At 33.9% G+C, this 15,264-nt stretch overlaps 2 protein-coding genes and 1 long non-coding RNA gene across 3 annotated transcripts; 2 read left to right on the top strand and 1 right to left on the bottom strand.

Moving 5' to 3' along the window:
- The first annotated feature begins 889 nt into the window (after positions 1 to 889).
- LOC123708556 lies at positions 890 to 2,137 on the top strand. Its single transcript, XR_006753622.1, has 2 exons — positions 890 to 1,448; positions 1,934 to 2,137. It is a non-coding gene; the product is annotated as an uncharacterized LOC123708556 (long non-coding RNA).
- Positions 2,138 to 5,742: 3,605 nt separating this feature from the next.
- On the top strand, positions 5,743 to 7,592 carry LOC123708922 (F-box/LRR-repeat protein fbxl-1-like). The gene is made up of 2 exons (XM_045659940.1): positions 5,743 to 6,002; positions 6,106 to 7,592. The coding sequence occupies exon 2, from the start codon at positions 6,132 to 6,134 to the stop codon at positions 7,185 to 7,187; it is 1,056 nt and encodes a 351-aa protein (XP_045515896.1). The 5' UTR covers positions 5,743 to 6,002; positions 6,106 to 6,131; the 3' UTR covers positions 7,188 to 7,592.
- Positions 7,593 to 7,927: 335 nt separating this feature from the next.
- Positions 7,928 to 14,954, bottom strand: LOC123708844 (phenylalanine--tRNA ligase beta subunit). The gene is made up of 12 exons (XM_045659771.1): positions 14,762 to 14,954; positions 14,379 to 14,434; positions 14,137 to 14,297; positions 13,868 to 14,024; positions 13,424 to 13,600; positions 13,096 to 13,275; positions 12,342 to 12,517; positions 11,463 to 11,612; positions 10,863 to 10,995; positions 9,579 to 9,789; positions 8,809 to 8,958; positions 7,928 to 8,146 (listed from the first exon to the last, which is right to left on the bottom strand). The coding sequence occupies exons 1-12, from the start codon at positions 14,817 to 14,819 to the stop codon at positions 7,995 to 7,997; spliced, it is 1,761 nt and encodes a 586-aa protein (XP_045515727.1). The 5' UTR covers positions 14,820 to 14,954; the 3' UTR covers positions 7,928 to 7,994.
- Between the last annotated feature and the right edge of the window lie 310 nt (positions 14,955 to 15,264).

The raw sequence follows: 15,264 nt of genomic DNA on the forward strand, positions 1-15,264 counted from the left end.
TTCTCTCACCAAATCACAAACTTAAAGATAGGCCTCTAGCCGTGTCTCCGGGACTAGTTAATAAAATTAAAAATTAGTTACAGAAACTATTCCATTTTGATAGAACAGACAAGGTTACCTAGGCAGACCTTGTTACTAGACAATAATTTCAACACAAAATTTACTCGGGATTCGAATGCGTACCTCCAGGTAAAGTGTCTTGAATAAACGAAACACTTACGATAAATAAACTTTATTAACTACTTTATAAACTTTGGTAAGAAGGCTTGCGTAATGTATAAAAATCTTACGAATAAAAAGTTGCTGGTTACAGGTTATACTAATATTAAGAATAGAAATTTTATTTTGCTGCCTCTCCATAACTGGAGGTTGGCCAAAAGAGATTTAATATTGACAAAATAAACAAACATGCCGCAAATATTGTCTTTGCTATTGACATTTGCGAGGATAATAAATTCTATGTACAAAAATAGGGCCAAGTAGATTATTTCTACAAGGACTTAGTAGGTATGTATAAGGGGTTTAATAAATAAACAAAAGATTAATATAATTTAACTATTAACTAATCATTTGTATTTAACATTAGCTAATGCCGTTTGGTTTGCCGTTACTAGGTCACGCCTGTCGAAAATTTATTTTGTCTCAAGCCTTATGTGGATACGTCCATAACTATATAACCATGTAAGTAAGAGATACTAATCACTAATTAGTAACAGAACAAAATGCATGACGCATATGAATCACGTAAACTACTTTTAAAATATTGTTATTCATATACATGCTAAAAATAAATGTATTTAAATTTTATAATAAAATTCGAGAGTTTCTTTTCCTTACAGCGTCCACACAATTTGAGAGAAAGTGACAGAAATACTTAAAATAATTAATTAGTAGTTACGAATATGGGGCGTGAATTTTTAGCAGATAACAATTTCAATGGGAGATTGTCCAATTTGAATCCAATATTGTCTATCACGTGACGGACAAAACTACTTATTTGCAAAATACTCCTTGCTTTAGAATAAAGTGGCTTTCTACTGGTAAAAGAGTATATTAGCGTAGGTAACATGAATATGTAAAAAAATCATAGTTTGTATAAGGATAATAAAAGTATAAATGTATGAATCACCCTGTGCTTATATCTGTTCCCTTATCACACATATGCGGGTTATTTGTACAATTAATTGCAACATTGTACTACGCATAAAAGACTAGTCTTTGTATTTTTTCTCATCGGTTCGTCTCTAAACATGTTCAAGCTATTATTAGTTACCGTTCTTGTTACTGCGTGTGTTCACGCAAAATTATTAAAGGGGGTGATTGATGAGAAACCAGTTTCTAATATGAAAAATCTTGAAGATGAGGCGAACGAAAATGATTTAAGCTACCCTCCTGATATGGCTATTCCGGGAATATATGATATTCAATGCAGTGAAATTGGCGAGTTTGTAAGTATTATTCAATACTATCCTTCATCATGCAGAGTTTGTTATTGTAAATACTGTATACTGGTGGGGATGAATTTATTATATTACTTTTGTAATGAAAGAAAGTATTATGGGACGTATAAACTAAAAATTAAACTCCTTCAAGAAAAAAAAGAGCTTGCTGATCTTGCGAGTCTTCTGGCTAATGTGTGCATGGGCGGCGTGTATCATTTAACATCAGGAGAGACCTGCCCGTTTGCCCCTGTTATATATATACAAAATACTTGGACAAAAATTTGATTACTATATAAAGCACTCCATGTCTCTTCACTTTGTTGGAATGTTTGCTTTGTTTGAAAGTTGCTATTTCTCTAAGTCATGATTTGTATTGTTAATGTAATCAAGTCTGTACACTTTGTGTTGAATAATTATATTTTCTGTCTTATCAAACGGTGTATCGATGTTTTTTTTTTATATTTATAAGTTTTGTAATTGTCATTTTTCAGTGCAACTATCACACAGACTGTTGCAGTAACGCTTGTTTGGGGTACATGAAGCGATGTGTTTCTGGTTCAGGATAGAAGAAATCGTTAACATACCATATGATTTCATTGTGTACATTTTTATGCCGCTTAGAATATCAAGAATATCGTAACCAACTATTTTTGTTCTAAAACTAGGTTTTATTAAAGCTTTATAATCACCAACAATTCGTCTTTTCTTCTCTCTTGTATTACAAAAAAAAACAATAATCAACATAAATGCTCATGCATTCCCAAATTTGAATTTCATTGACCAAATACCAAATTTCATAATTAAATCATAAGATTGTTTCGTCGAATACCTATTAATATCATATATATAAAAAAATACCTACTCCAAAATATATATACAATGTTGAAATGAGATCTAACAAATGAAAATAGAAACTAATTTTATTAATACTTACCGCCTAGCAAATATTTTATAGCAAATATGTTTTTTAACGCTGGACGATGTGTTTGTAGGTCTTCGTGTTCGCCCTTTTCAAATGGATTACCAATCATTTTAAATGGTTTCTAATAAAACCAGCTCTGATTTACTTTTTTAATCATTTTCTATAATTCAAGTGCAGGTTAGCGCATGCTTGACATGGGCCGAGTGCGAAAGGCAGTCGCAACGAGTGATACCCATAAGGATGACAAGGTGTACCGCAGTGTATCTTGCAAGGCGGCGTGTGTTACAGCAGAAACTGCCCCCGGCAACTTGGAGTGGTTGCCTTACGCAGGATCTATTGCCATAGGGCAGACAGTAGAGGTAGGGGTTTTGATCCCCTTTCTGAACACAGGGCAGGAGCCTGGACAATTACATCTATACGTCCATTGCTCGACTTATCGTTAAATAGAAGATGGGGGCACTCTCTTACCCACTTGTTTAGGTCCTTACAGGCCATGCTTCGGGGGATACCTTCACAGAGCCGCTAGGCAACACATTTTAGAGGTTTGTCAGGAGTGGAGCTCTGAACGTACGCTCGAACCGGCCCTTTATATTGGATTGTCGCCTACCGTCATGGTGAAAGCTATGTGTGGGGGCTGACAGCGACGGCCCGTGGAACACTTTTAGAGCATTCTGTGAAGGCCATCGTAACAAGTAAAGAGAACGCTGACAGAGTTCAGAACTGTTCAGAACCCAAACGCCGACCCTCAACGCAAAAAAGTCTGGGAGACGACGATGCAATTACGCATGTACTCCACTGTGATCTACGCACCGGATTGGGTAACTCGGAAATTCAGCTCGCAGTAGCGCAGCACTGTCTTCACGGTGACACGTATCAAGGTAAACTGTTACCATGCCTACCGTCCATAGCGAGCAGATCAGGCTGTTGGATTACTTTTAAAAGTTGCCCCGGCACGGGGTCTGTAAGGTGATTTCCTACCAATAAAAAAAGGCTTGACATGGGTTAAATCAAAATAAAAACTCCTTTCCCATTATAATGCACAACAAAAGTTGGATTCTATCTTTTTGAGTACCAAGAAAATTTATAAATAGAACAGCTGGAGTAATTTTGGGACAAACTGTTTATAAAGAAAAAAGGTTAGATATAATAATAAATATAAAAACCGTGGATCGTGATAGAAAATTATTTACCTCAAGCGTTATGAACAAACCGCAAATGTTAGGTTTATTCATGGAAATGCTAACGTTTCGCAATAACATAATTACAGTTTCTACCAAATACCTATTTGAAACTTTATAAGTAGAGATTTCAAAACGATTGCATCTTTTACAAGTTTGCTTTCATCAAATGGATACAAGAATACCCTTCATATTTTTATTGATATCATTAAGTACAAGTGTTCTTATAAGGAATGACCGTGATAGCAATGCTTATACCAGAAACATATTTCGGAAGAAAAGGCAGACTGGATATATGTATGAAAAGCCAACGATTTCCTTCGATTTGCCTTCAAGAACTACTTCGATTCCAGCGACAACCCAAACACAAATTGTAAACCAAATGCAAATGTACTACGCGTATCCCGTTCCTTCTGTGGCAAAAAACGATGTTGGACCGTCAAGGAGTACTGGAATTTTAGATAAGGTAACCAAAACGAGCACAGGAACATCTGGATACCACTACCAAAATCAGCCGCGAACCGAATCTGGCAAAAGTAATGGAAATATTGATTATTCTAACTCGGGACCTCAAATGGTATCAGAGTCCGGATATAATTATGGCAAACCTGGTATAAATGATACCAATGGAAATCAAATAAGTGTTGGTTATACGAGTTCAGGTAGCGGAGGTAATGAAAATATTGCTCAGACTGGTAACAGTAACCAAAATCAAAATAGTATAATGCAGGGAGGATATACTGCCAAAAATTTAATTTCTACAACTAATGTAGGTTATGATTACAATGTTCCAGGAATTGACTCAAAACAACCGGGTGGTGGTATCACAGAAACTATTGGATATTCTTCTAATGGAGGTGCTAGTAATGGCATGGCAGAATATTATTCTGAAAAACAAAATTCCAGAGTTATTATTCAAGGAAGTGAAAACACTGCTAAGGTTGGTGCTGCCGAAACAGGCGCCTTAGATATATCAGGTGGATATAATTACAATGTTCAAAATGCTGGAATTATACAAGCGGTAGGAAATCCAGTTAATGGTCCTGAGATAATTGCCACCAACAACGCGGGTGGCTATTATTATGAAAAACAAACTATTGGTGGTAACTATATGGATGGAAATACTGTTACTGTTGCCATTTCTGATAAAGGACATAATGTACCAAAATCATCGGATGGATATAATAACAATATTCAAAGTACTGGAATTAGTCAAGCCTACAGTAGTAATGTAAACATTGGCTCAAGTTTTGGAAATAGCGGTACAGGTGGAAACAGTAACTATCAAAGTAACATAAATCAAGCGGATCTTAATACTGACGTTGGAGATTCTGGATACAACTATGAAAGACAAAATATTGCAGTGTCCCAGCCAGTAACCAAGCAAGAAGAAATTAGCGTGTCAACTAGCGCTCCAACGTACCTTCCGCCAATTCAATCAGATGATAGACCAACAGAATCTTATTTATTACCTCAGACAAAAGAGATCAGCGCGATTCAAACTGTTACCAGCAAAACACCCACAGTGAACACAAATTCACAATTTCTTCCAAAACCCTCTTTTAGTTCAAACTACCTAACTCCTGCTTTGGTAAATCCTACTTTGGGAGTTACAGGATTACAACCGATTGTTCAAACGCCTGTCGAATATATACCTCAAAAATTACCATCTGTTAAGCTACCTATACCAAACCGAACATATATAACACCAAATATTGAGGTAAACCAGGATTCTAGAAAATCTACAAATTTGCTAAATGTTGAACAACCAAACCAACGCTTAGGATCCTTAAATGGTCATCAATATTTACCGCCAAGTAATTTATACTCTCCAACAGTGTCTCCTCCAGCATCTACATATTTGCCGCCTGTTTAATTTCTGAATTTTAGGTAGGTAATATAAAAATATATACATGCAATTAAACTACAATGATCACTCTAATTTGTATTGGCGGCAAAATTTTAAACATTCTTATTTATTAATATTTTTATTTCAATGTTGTTTCCGACATTAATGGTTTAGTTGCTGCCTACATGATAATTAATTGTAAATAACAGAGAGTGGATTTATTTGATGGAAAACAATTTAAATCTATTAATACAGATTACAGATGGTAGTTTCATCTATGCATAATATTTAATTGTTGTCACTGCCATTATTAAACGTCGTGACACACAGTGATAATTGACTGTATACACAAAATTGAAAATATAATTGTAAATGCATTTATATTTTCAAAGTCAAAGATGAAAGTTATTTTTAATCTCAAAATTTAATATTTCGGAAATAATTTACAATAAATGTGTGTGTTTCATGTTTAAACAATGAAGCAGTTTGTTTTTCCATTAAATAATCTTACAATGTGAAGGCGATATTGATACAGGAAAAATTATATCCAGTTGGAAAATAATATGATTTTATCCAGGAATAAGCTAAAATTTTCTCGAATAGGAAGCAAGGTCTGTATGTTTTCTGTAATAAATTTACTATAAAATTTTAAATGTACATTTTGTTTACTTAAGAGGAAGTATACATTATGGCTAACATAAATGACTATTACAGAGGCAAGGTGGGAGTTGGGATAAAGGATGGTGCATCTTGAAATGACTGACATGCAAATTTATCACAACCTGACGATAAATGATCTGCCGAACGAATTACTAATCTATATTTTTTCTATGATAGATTTCGAATCATTATTAGCTGTAGCAAAGGTGTGTGTGCGATGGCAACAACTATGCTTGACACCATGTATTTGGGATAATACCAGACTAATTGTATGCATGAAAAATTATGTCAGAATAAGTGATAACATTGTACCATTTGTAGCAAAGTATTTAAAAAATGTAAAACTTCAGTATTTCAAATTGTATTCACAAGTCAGAGCTTCCCTCATCAGCTACTGTCCTAATTTAACTCATTTAGAAATAAGTATATCTCAAGTCGATAGCTGTATTTTTGATGATCTTGGTCATTGGCCTAACTTGAAGTTTTTGAGCTTCCGTAATTCTTTAATAGTACAAAACCCCGACGGCTCTAATGGAAACTTTGTTTATCATTTGCCATTTGAAAAACTAAAGTATTTAGAGACGTTAATATTATCGAATTTTGCATTGACACAGAGTAGTTTATATAGTATGCTTCAGTGTGTCAATTTAGTCAGTATTAACATGGAAAAAATGAAAAATATTCCTGCAGACTTTTTAGAGTCGCTTCTGAAAACCAAACAGTCCAGTTTACATGCCCTGCACATTTATGGTGATACTCTCAATGATGATATAGTGTGTTCTATATCAAACTGCAAGGTTTTACAGGTTCTTCATATAATGACATGCAAAACATTATTTGATTCAAGTTTACGTCATTTGAACAGGTTAAAAAATTTGAGGTCATTGAAATTACGACATGGGTACTTTTCGACTAATGCATTATTGTCATATTTTACAAACAATAAGTTTCAATATTTAACATATTTAAGTCTGTCACGATGTATGCATGTAACAATGCATGTGGCTAAAGCTATCAAAACAAGTGCTCCAAATCTAAAGGAATTGTCATTTTATCTTTGTCCATTCATTATTGCCCCAGACTTCAAAAAAAATGAACTACAAAAAATGTTTAACATTGAGTTGTTGCTTGATTAAAATAATTAGTGACCTCTTTTTAAATAGGTTGTCAATAAGTGAACAAAGCAGCTTAGCTATCCGTCCACCTCATACCTAAATCATCTGCTTTATTTGTGTTTAAAATACCTATTATAAATAGGGTTAATAGAACTTGACATGACATCGATTGAGAGTAAACATACTTGAACAAGAGTATTTTATACAAGTGATAATTTAAGTGTTTGGAATTTACTAACATTTTGATGTTTGAATATTATAAATACATATATTGAATGTATTAGTAAATTTGTTGTTTAAATGATTGTAATATGTATTAACAATTAAATTAGTCAATTATCAAGTGCCTTACAAATATCAAAAAAATATTTGTTACATTTGTTCAAAATTATATTATTGGAAGAAAATTAAATTGTATTATGTAGTGCCTACTTATATATATATATATATATATATATATATATATTAAATGTTTGTGCTGTTTATTTAAATGGTATTTTATCTTTATTAAATATTTTAAGAATAAATTGACTGTTTTAATAGTGCTTAATCTCACTTGCTTGTTCTGCCTTTACGGCTTAGACTTAACGCAACACATGTTTCCCTCCCTTCAGAAATATTTTCTCCATACTGAATTGACAGTTATTGGGATGAAAAAAAAATGTAAGTCAATCGAAATCACTCAAAAAATCTTTACAATGGTCACATCATACAAGTCAGAATGATTTTCCTTGTAGGACAAAAATGTTTTAAAATATAAATAATATTACAATTACTTTTATTTCATATAAAATATAAATAATTAACAGGTATAGATTATAATTGCAATTATAGGAATGGTTCAATGGTAATTTCAAGAGCTGAGCAAGGGTTTGTTAGTTCAAATGCTGTCAATACATTAGGATGTATGACACCAATTTTTCCAATCACTGTATCCCGAAGGAGAACTTCAGCACATCTGCCAGGAAAATATGCTGGATCTGTAAAGACAAGCCATGTCAGACAAATTTAATTAACTTATTTATATTAGTAGCACAATGTTCACATAGGAACATCAATTTTAAAAAATAAAATTAAAATTCTTCCAAACCTTAATTTACTGCCAGTTCTCAAATCCAGAGCATAGAATGGATACAAAGAACTAGCAATAAACTCTCCAGCACTCTTTTAAATTGGCTGTTGTACAATATTTATCTTGCTGCAATTATATCATGCTCCTCATCACAACTTTAAGCAATAAATTATATTAGAAAATCCAACGTTTAATTTCAACAATGGTCTTGGTAAAATACACACATTACGTTTACCAAGAAATTGACATATGCAAGGTTACCACATCACAAATAACTTTTTTACTATATAATTTGTAGCAACCAGCAGTATAAGCTCTATGGATAAAGAACTACATAGGAATTGGTTTCCTTTGTTAGATGATTTTTGGTTTGCTTTAATTAAATTATACGTTAAGGATTTTTATATGTATTTATCGTCATGAGCTGAATAATTGTTTTCGTTTTTTGTAGTTCTAGGTAATACTCACCTAGCAATAAAAAAAATTGAAACTACCATTAATGTTACTTGGCTTGCATATACGCATTCATTTATGTCAGTAAAAATGGACAAATATATTTGAACAACCAACCTTCAGCTTGCCTCAGCCAATATCCAACCCTGGAGCAAGGTGTCGTGAGCAGTGCCATAACTCGGTCCAGCAAACCGTGCACAAACTGAAAGCCAGCTGCACGTCCACAGTACAACGCGCATAGGCGACGCTCGTTCGTAGCGCCCGTCTCTATAAATTAACATTGGGTAATATAGGTACATAAAATACAGTACAAAATACCATCCCTAACGTTTTAGGTCTGGGCTCTAGAGACATTTGTTAGGGTTTCTAGCTTTTTCTTATAGGCATGTGTCTGACACGCCATCGCCTTTTTGGGTCAAATAAAAGCAAGTGTCAAATGCACAGAGAAAACAGTGCATTGGTGCATTGTGATTTGAGTGCTCGTCCTCGAAGATTGAGGCACAAGCCACTTTTATAGACCAATACTACTTTAACACAATCAATTAGCTTATTATAAGCTTTAAGTTTCAAGCATTTGTGGATCCATGCCACAAATGCCAGTCGATTTTCGAGATATAAACTATTTTTAGTTTTCTTACGATTTTGTATCTCAATGTTAGTGTAAAATACACGTGAAAACTGCCTTGCATTGCATATATCTATGTGAATAAATTCTTCTAGTTACATTAACTACTCTCAATGTATTTTGTTATGATGCAAGGAAAATATGTAGGAAATCCCTAAAAAGCACTTGCTAAGCGATTTTCATATAATGTAAATTATCGTCAGTCTGAAATAAAAACGATCGAGCTGGTGAGACCAGTTGCTAAGAACAATGAAAATCTAACCTGCTCCGTCATCCTTCAACACGACATCGCTGATTTCGAAAATTTTCAAGGGCAACGGCATTTTCTTATTAGCTGCGAGGGTCTTCAGCAGTCCGGGTAAAAGAAGGGTCCTCACAACTTGGAATTCCAGAGTCTTCGGATTCGAGATGTGCACAGCCGCCACATCTTCTATATGGCGACCCAGTTTTGTTGCTACGTCTTCTCGGGAACACTGGAATGAATGGAAGAAATAAATTATCGCTTAAAACAAATAATAGAGTTAAGGATGTTCCTGAAGACACGGGTTCACAAAAGTCCATCCTTTACATTGTATGTAGGACACGAAACACTTGTCATATGTTTTATACAAATTATTATGATTTAACAATAAATCTATTTTTATTTTATTATAATATCTAATTTTTATAAATAATCACGTATTCAAGTAGTAATATGGTAGTACTCCTAACAAATAAGGGCAACGCGTAATACGATACCATATTAGGGGCAATCTGGATTGGAAATAAATTTAGATTATACTAGCCGGACCCAGCAAATGTCATTTTGCCATATATATTATTTATAGGAAACATTTTTTTAGTTTATATAAAAATAACTATCTACTATAACAAAATAGGGGTTGATCGTAGAGGGGTGACATTAAGGGTTGTATGTATTTTTGTATGTTGTATCATAAAAAAATAAAAACCAAAAAAAATCTCACTTAGAGGTTTGAAATATAGATAGTAGCCGATTCTCAGAGTTATTGAATATGCATAAAAGTTTCATAATCGGTCGAGCCGTTTAGGAGGAGTATGGGAACGAACATTGTGACACGAGAATTTTATATATAAGAAGATATAGATCGAGTATAGAAAGCGGCTGTAAAACGCTCAGTTTTGGAAAGACGGACGTCGAGGTGATGCGACAACCGATTATGTATCTCAGCTGCCTAATTCGACCACTCTCTGTGGTTAATATGGTAGAAGATTATAATAATAAGCCTTTATTCCGCATCTTTGACATACATTTGATAAAAAAGATAAATTTATAGTTTTAGCTAAGATGCGGCCCCTGTCCGGGAGAAGGCCTCCTCCAACTTTTCCCACCCTTATTTATTTTCTGCCATCGTCATCCAATTTCTACCAGCTACCCTCTCGATCCCGTCGGCCCATCGCTCTATTGGTCTTCCTTTGATCGTTTTTGAAGATGCAGAAAAGTAAACCTGAAAGCCGTTGGTCGCGACTTTTCGGCATCTGTAGACTTACAAATGTAAATATTGATCGATAAATTAAAATATATTACCAAAGTGAATGTTAGCGCTTCCGTATATCCTGCGTGTGCGCATTCCTGTCGCAATTGTTCAGTTAGTTTATTCGCCCGGGTTTGTGCCCCGCACGTCACCACAGTCGATGGACGACGTGGTATGTTATTGTATCTGTAATTATAGGTAGAGAGACTAATATGGTGTAAAGGGACACAAGAGAAAATTGGTAAAAATAATAAAACAAAATGCTTTACTCGCGATTCAACTCTTTCAGTCTATTGGGATTATTTAACTTAATGTTATCGGCGCATTTGCCACCTGTCGCTTTGTTAATTTTACACATACATATATATTATATATGTCGCAGTAAAGTAGTTAAATCAGAGAGTTAATTGAATCTCCAGACAGTTAATTAAAGATCGATATTCAATCAAGTCGCTAAAGTTCCGTCAGACAAGTGAGTGAACGAAACGTTAAATGAGTTTCCTAAACGTTCCTAGGCAACAACACTAACCTAACCTAGCCATTTACAATAAAGCAAAACACGGAATTTCCAAGCTTTCGGTTCTTCACGATCACACCGAAATAAAAATAACAAATGAAACTGTCAAGTGTGACTGAATAAAAAAATGTCTTACCCAAAAGCAATGGCGATGTCTTCGTACAGGTCACAAGCATGAATGACGTCACGCCTCGTTGGTGGCACTTCTACGGATAGTACAGAATCCTGGTGTACCGTTGGAAGGCACATGCGGTTAAGGAGCTCTGCTAATTTGTCGCCATTTTCCCTATAATCGAAAAACAGTGTATGACATACACATTCTTATAACCGTGAATTTCGATTAAGAATTTTTTTGTTAAACACAACGTTTTGACTTCACGATGCGCCAGCGAGTATCTCTCGTAAGGCGCATGGGAGTCCTAACAGCATTGCAATCCATTGCAATGGACTGCCAGTGTCCTATTTAATTGTATGATTTAATATACTTTAAAGCTATCCTACTAATATAAAATTTAGGGCAATAGTGTAACTAAAACATTGACCTATGATTGTCTGCTCAAATAAATTAAATTGTTATTATTTTTTAAAGTAACTAAACGGTAATTTTGTCTACATATTATATCTGCATCAAAATCAGAAAAAATAGGCATTTTTTTTATGTAATAGCAGGCAAACGGGCAAGAGGCTCACCTGATGTGAAGCGATACCGCCGCCCATGGACACTCACATTGCCAGAAGGCTCGCAAGTGAGTTGCCGGCCTTTCAATAATTGGTACGCTCTTATACCTGTGTCAGGGTTTCCAGCTCTTTCATAACAAACTTAGTTATAAACTGTACTACATACTAGGCCTCAGAAGAAGCTCTAACTCTGCGTAGGGTATGTTCATGAGCCAGTCCTTTAGTCGTTAGATTGTAGACGGTAAGCGGGTAGATGTTAAACAGCCTTTTTAGAATCTTTGATAGTAACTAGTAAATTTAAAAAAATGTAAGTATGATAAAATAAAACTGAACTCACTGTATACCAATATAGCTGTTAGCTTTATCAACGTTTATGGTTTCACGGCGATGCTTTAACTCCGGATATAGTTGATACGTTCCGTCGGGCGCGAACACCTTACATTGCTGCGCGGTGTACGTCTTACCGCAGTATACAGAGAACATACACACCAGCGTATCTAGAACTACTGTTGCCTGTCATAGTGATGTTTGAAAGGATTTAAATTAATTATTTATTAAAAAATTCAATAATAAAATGCGATTTGCAAGCATGGTTGTTTGATGAGATAATTTAATTAATTGTTTATAAGTGAAAAATAAACGCGTTGTATCCTATAAACTGTACTATGACATTCTCTAAAATCACAGATTATATTGAAATAACTCCAGCACATGTCTTAAAATTACTGAAGAGTAGTCGTAAGATTTTTTAAGCATTTGACAAACAAATAAATATCGCTTTTAAATTAACGATATCGGTGTATGGCATATGACGAAGATAAATGGAAGCATCCTTTCACCAACCAAGAGCAGACAAGCCATCCAATGGGAGCATGATCATCCAAAGAGTTGGAGGAGTCGGAAACGATTGTTAGTTCGTTCAACAGAATCTCTAGACCAATATGTGTTGACACATTTGACAAGCCATAATAAGTCCATTGGACCAATCACAATCACGATATAATTATTGTGTTCATGGGTAAAGAAGATAAGTTCAGACGATGAGTCTTAATGCACATAGATATCTTTCATGCTTAAACTTTCATTCTTACCTTATTTAAGTCAGTAGCTGTACACTCAATGAACACGTTTTTGGTATTCAAAGTTATTTTTGAATGGTCTCCATTTATAATGGGCGGCATTGATAGTATTACACCATTCTTATCCTTAATAACAGGGTAAACAGGGCTGTCCCTTATTATTCCCAAGTATTGTTTCAATTGAGGGTGACTCTGAAATATTTTAAAAATTTCAATTATTAGTACTTATACCTAAACCAGACTCACAGTCAGCGGTTACACTAGCTGCAGATTGTCTTGAGTTTTGAATAAATGCATAACATCCTTCCTCCTCAATTATATGCGAGATAAATAAGCTTACAGAATAGAGTTCCATAAGCTCAGTGGCCGTCATTTCTTTCTGCTGATTAAGAGCTTTAAATTTGATATCACTTGGTGGTAATGCATCATATACAAATGGGCCTTTGATAGTATCTAAATCATGAGTGCCTATAGCTACCAATGTACGCTTTCTGCATATATTTTGATGCAATTTATCCTGAAATAAATAAATTGTAACTATTAAATATTTAGCATAAAAACTATGTGTATAATATAAATATGACAAAATTATTTAAAAATATTGCTGGAGATAGCCCACACATTGTGACATTACTGAATAAAGAGACTTTATGGATAAGTGAAATATTAATATTTGTATTATTAAAAACACTTGTGGCCGAAGAGATTACTCAATCAAAAAGGCCTAAACTGTTGCCATAAGTGACTTCGGGAAATTAGACTTAGTAAATAGATTTAAACTCACTTGTAAATCAATGAAACTGTCATAGCTCTCTTTAGTGAAAGAGACATTCTTTAATACAGCTGCTACTGCATAAGGTCTTATTTGGGCTGTAGCAGGGGTGAGGTGTAATGAATAACAGTCTTCATATTTATCTAGCTTATATTTTGGTGGAGATTTTCTGTAATTAAAAAAAAACACTTTGCTATAACTTTTTATTGTTTAAAAGAGGATATGGAAGAAAATGTTTATATTAAAACTATAGATAAACTCTTGCATACATAAGAACTTACTTTCCTAAGAAAACTAGTAATCCATTGACCAGCCCTTCAAGACACAAAAGGTCATATCTGTTTGCAGGAATATCAATACGATACAAGACATCCTCTGAAACACCAGAAGCAGAACATGCCTGGTCACCTTGTTCCTTGATTAACATTTGCTTCTCTGTTGTCTGAAAAATAATTTTGTTAAAATGGTAATTGTTAAGAAATTTTATAATATACAAAAGTAAATATGTACTAAAATTACTTACAACTTCATCTAACTCTAAACCAAATTCAAAGCATAAGTCTTGAAACTCATCATCAGCTGAAATAAATTAATGTTTATATTAACCCTAATGTTACAACATGAATAAGGCTATTTTAGTTTGACCTCTCAGTAGTACCAATCATTCCTTTATTATTATTATTGCTTAAACGTTTTAAATAAACTAACACTACAGAAACCCAAAAAGTCCACTAAGGGGTTAACCTTGGTGCCTGAAGGGCTATACACAATACAAAAACCTTACAAAATTAAAAGTTATGAGAAAGGTTTAGTAAAAATACAATCAATACAAAAACGAAAGAATAAAACATACAGAAATAAAAACAATATAAAAAAACTAATTAATAAAAAAAGGGGGTGGCTTACAGTAGGTTTTGCCGAGTGCGGCAAAAAGGGAATCTCGATTTACCGATATCGTAGGCATTTTGAAAATTGCTAAGTGTAAAATTTAATGAACTAAAATTTATTAATATTAATTTATAATAACAATATTGTTATTGTCGAAGACCAGTTGGTTCTGGCTACGTAGTTTTGAATTTTGGGCAGATTGGAGGTTAGTGGTTACTTCATAATTTGAGATGTCATTAGTCATAACACCTATTTGACAAGCACTAATCATGCAAACCAACGATACAGACTATTTTTAAAGTGGTTAGCTTAAAACGTGAACAAGATCCTTTTAAATAGAAACAGCGGTTAAAGTGGAAATAAAGAGACATGTTGATGTTGGTTTTTGATTTTATAAATAAAATAATATTGAAAAGGCATGTCGGTGTTAAGTTATATTCATAACTTTCGTATGCAAGATTCAAAACTTTCTGAATCTTCCTTAATCTAATCCTAAAAGTGTAAGTAATTCTTAACGTACG

This window comes from Pieris brassicae, chromosome 4 (assembly GCF_905147105.1).
Source record: "Pieris brassicae chromosome 4, ilPieBrab1.1, whole genome shotgun sequence".
NCBI lineage: Eukaryota > Metazoa > Arthropoda > Insecta > Lepidoptera > Pieridae > Pieris > Pieris brassicae.

Excerpts from the sequence above, each read along its gene's own strand:
- LOC123708922 (XM_045659940.1), top strand. The coding sequence starts at position 6,132 with ATGGTGCATCTTGAAATGACTGACATGCAAATTTATCACAACCTGACG.
- LOC123708844 (XM_045659771.1), bottom strand. The coding sequence starts at position 14,819 with ATGCCTACGATATCGGTAAATCGAGATTCCCTTTTTGCCGCACTCGGC. Across the intron at positions 13,276-13,423 it reads AGCTTATGGAACTCTATTCT|AGTCACCCTCAATTGAAACA; the intron begins GTAAGCTTATTT and ends AAAATATTTCAG. Across the intron at positions 8,959-9,578 it reads GTTGAAGGATGACGGAGCAG|AGACGGGCGCTACGAACGAG; the intron begins GTTAGATTTTCA and ends GTTAATTTATAG.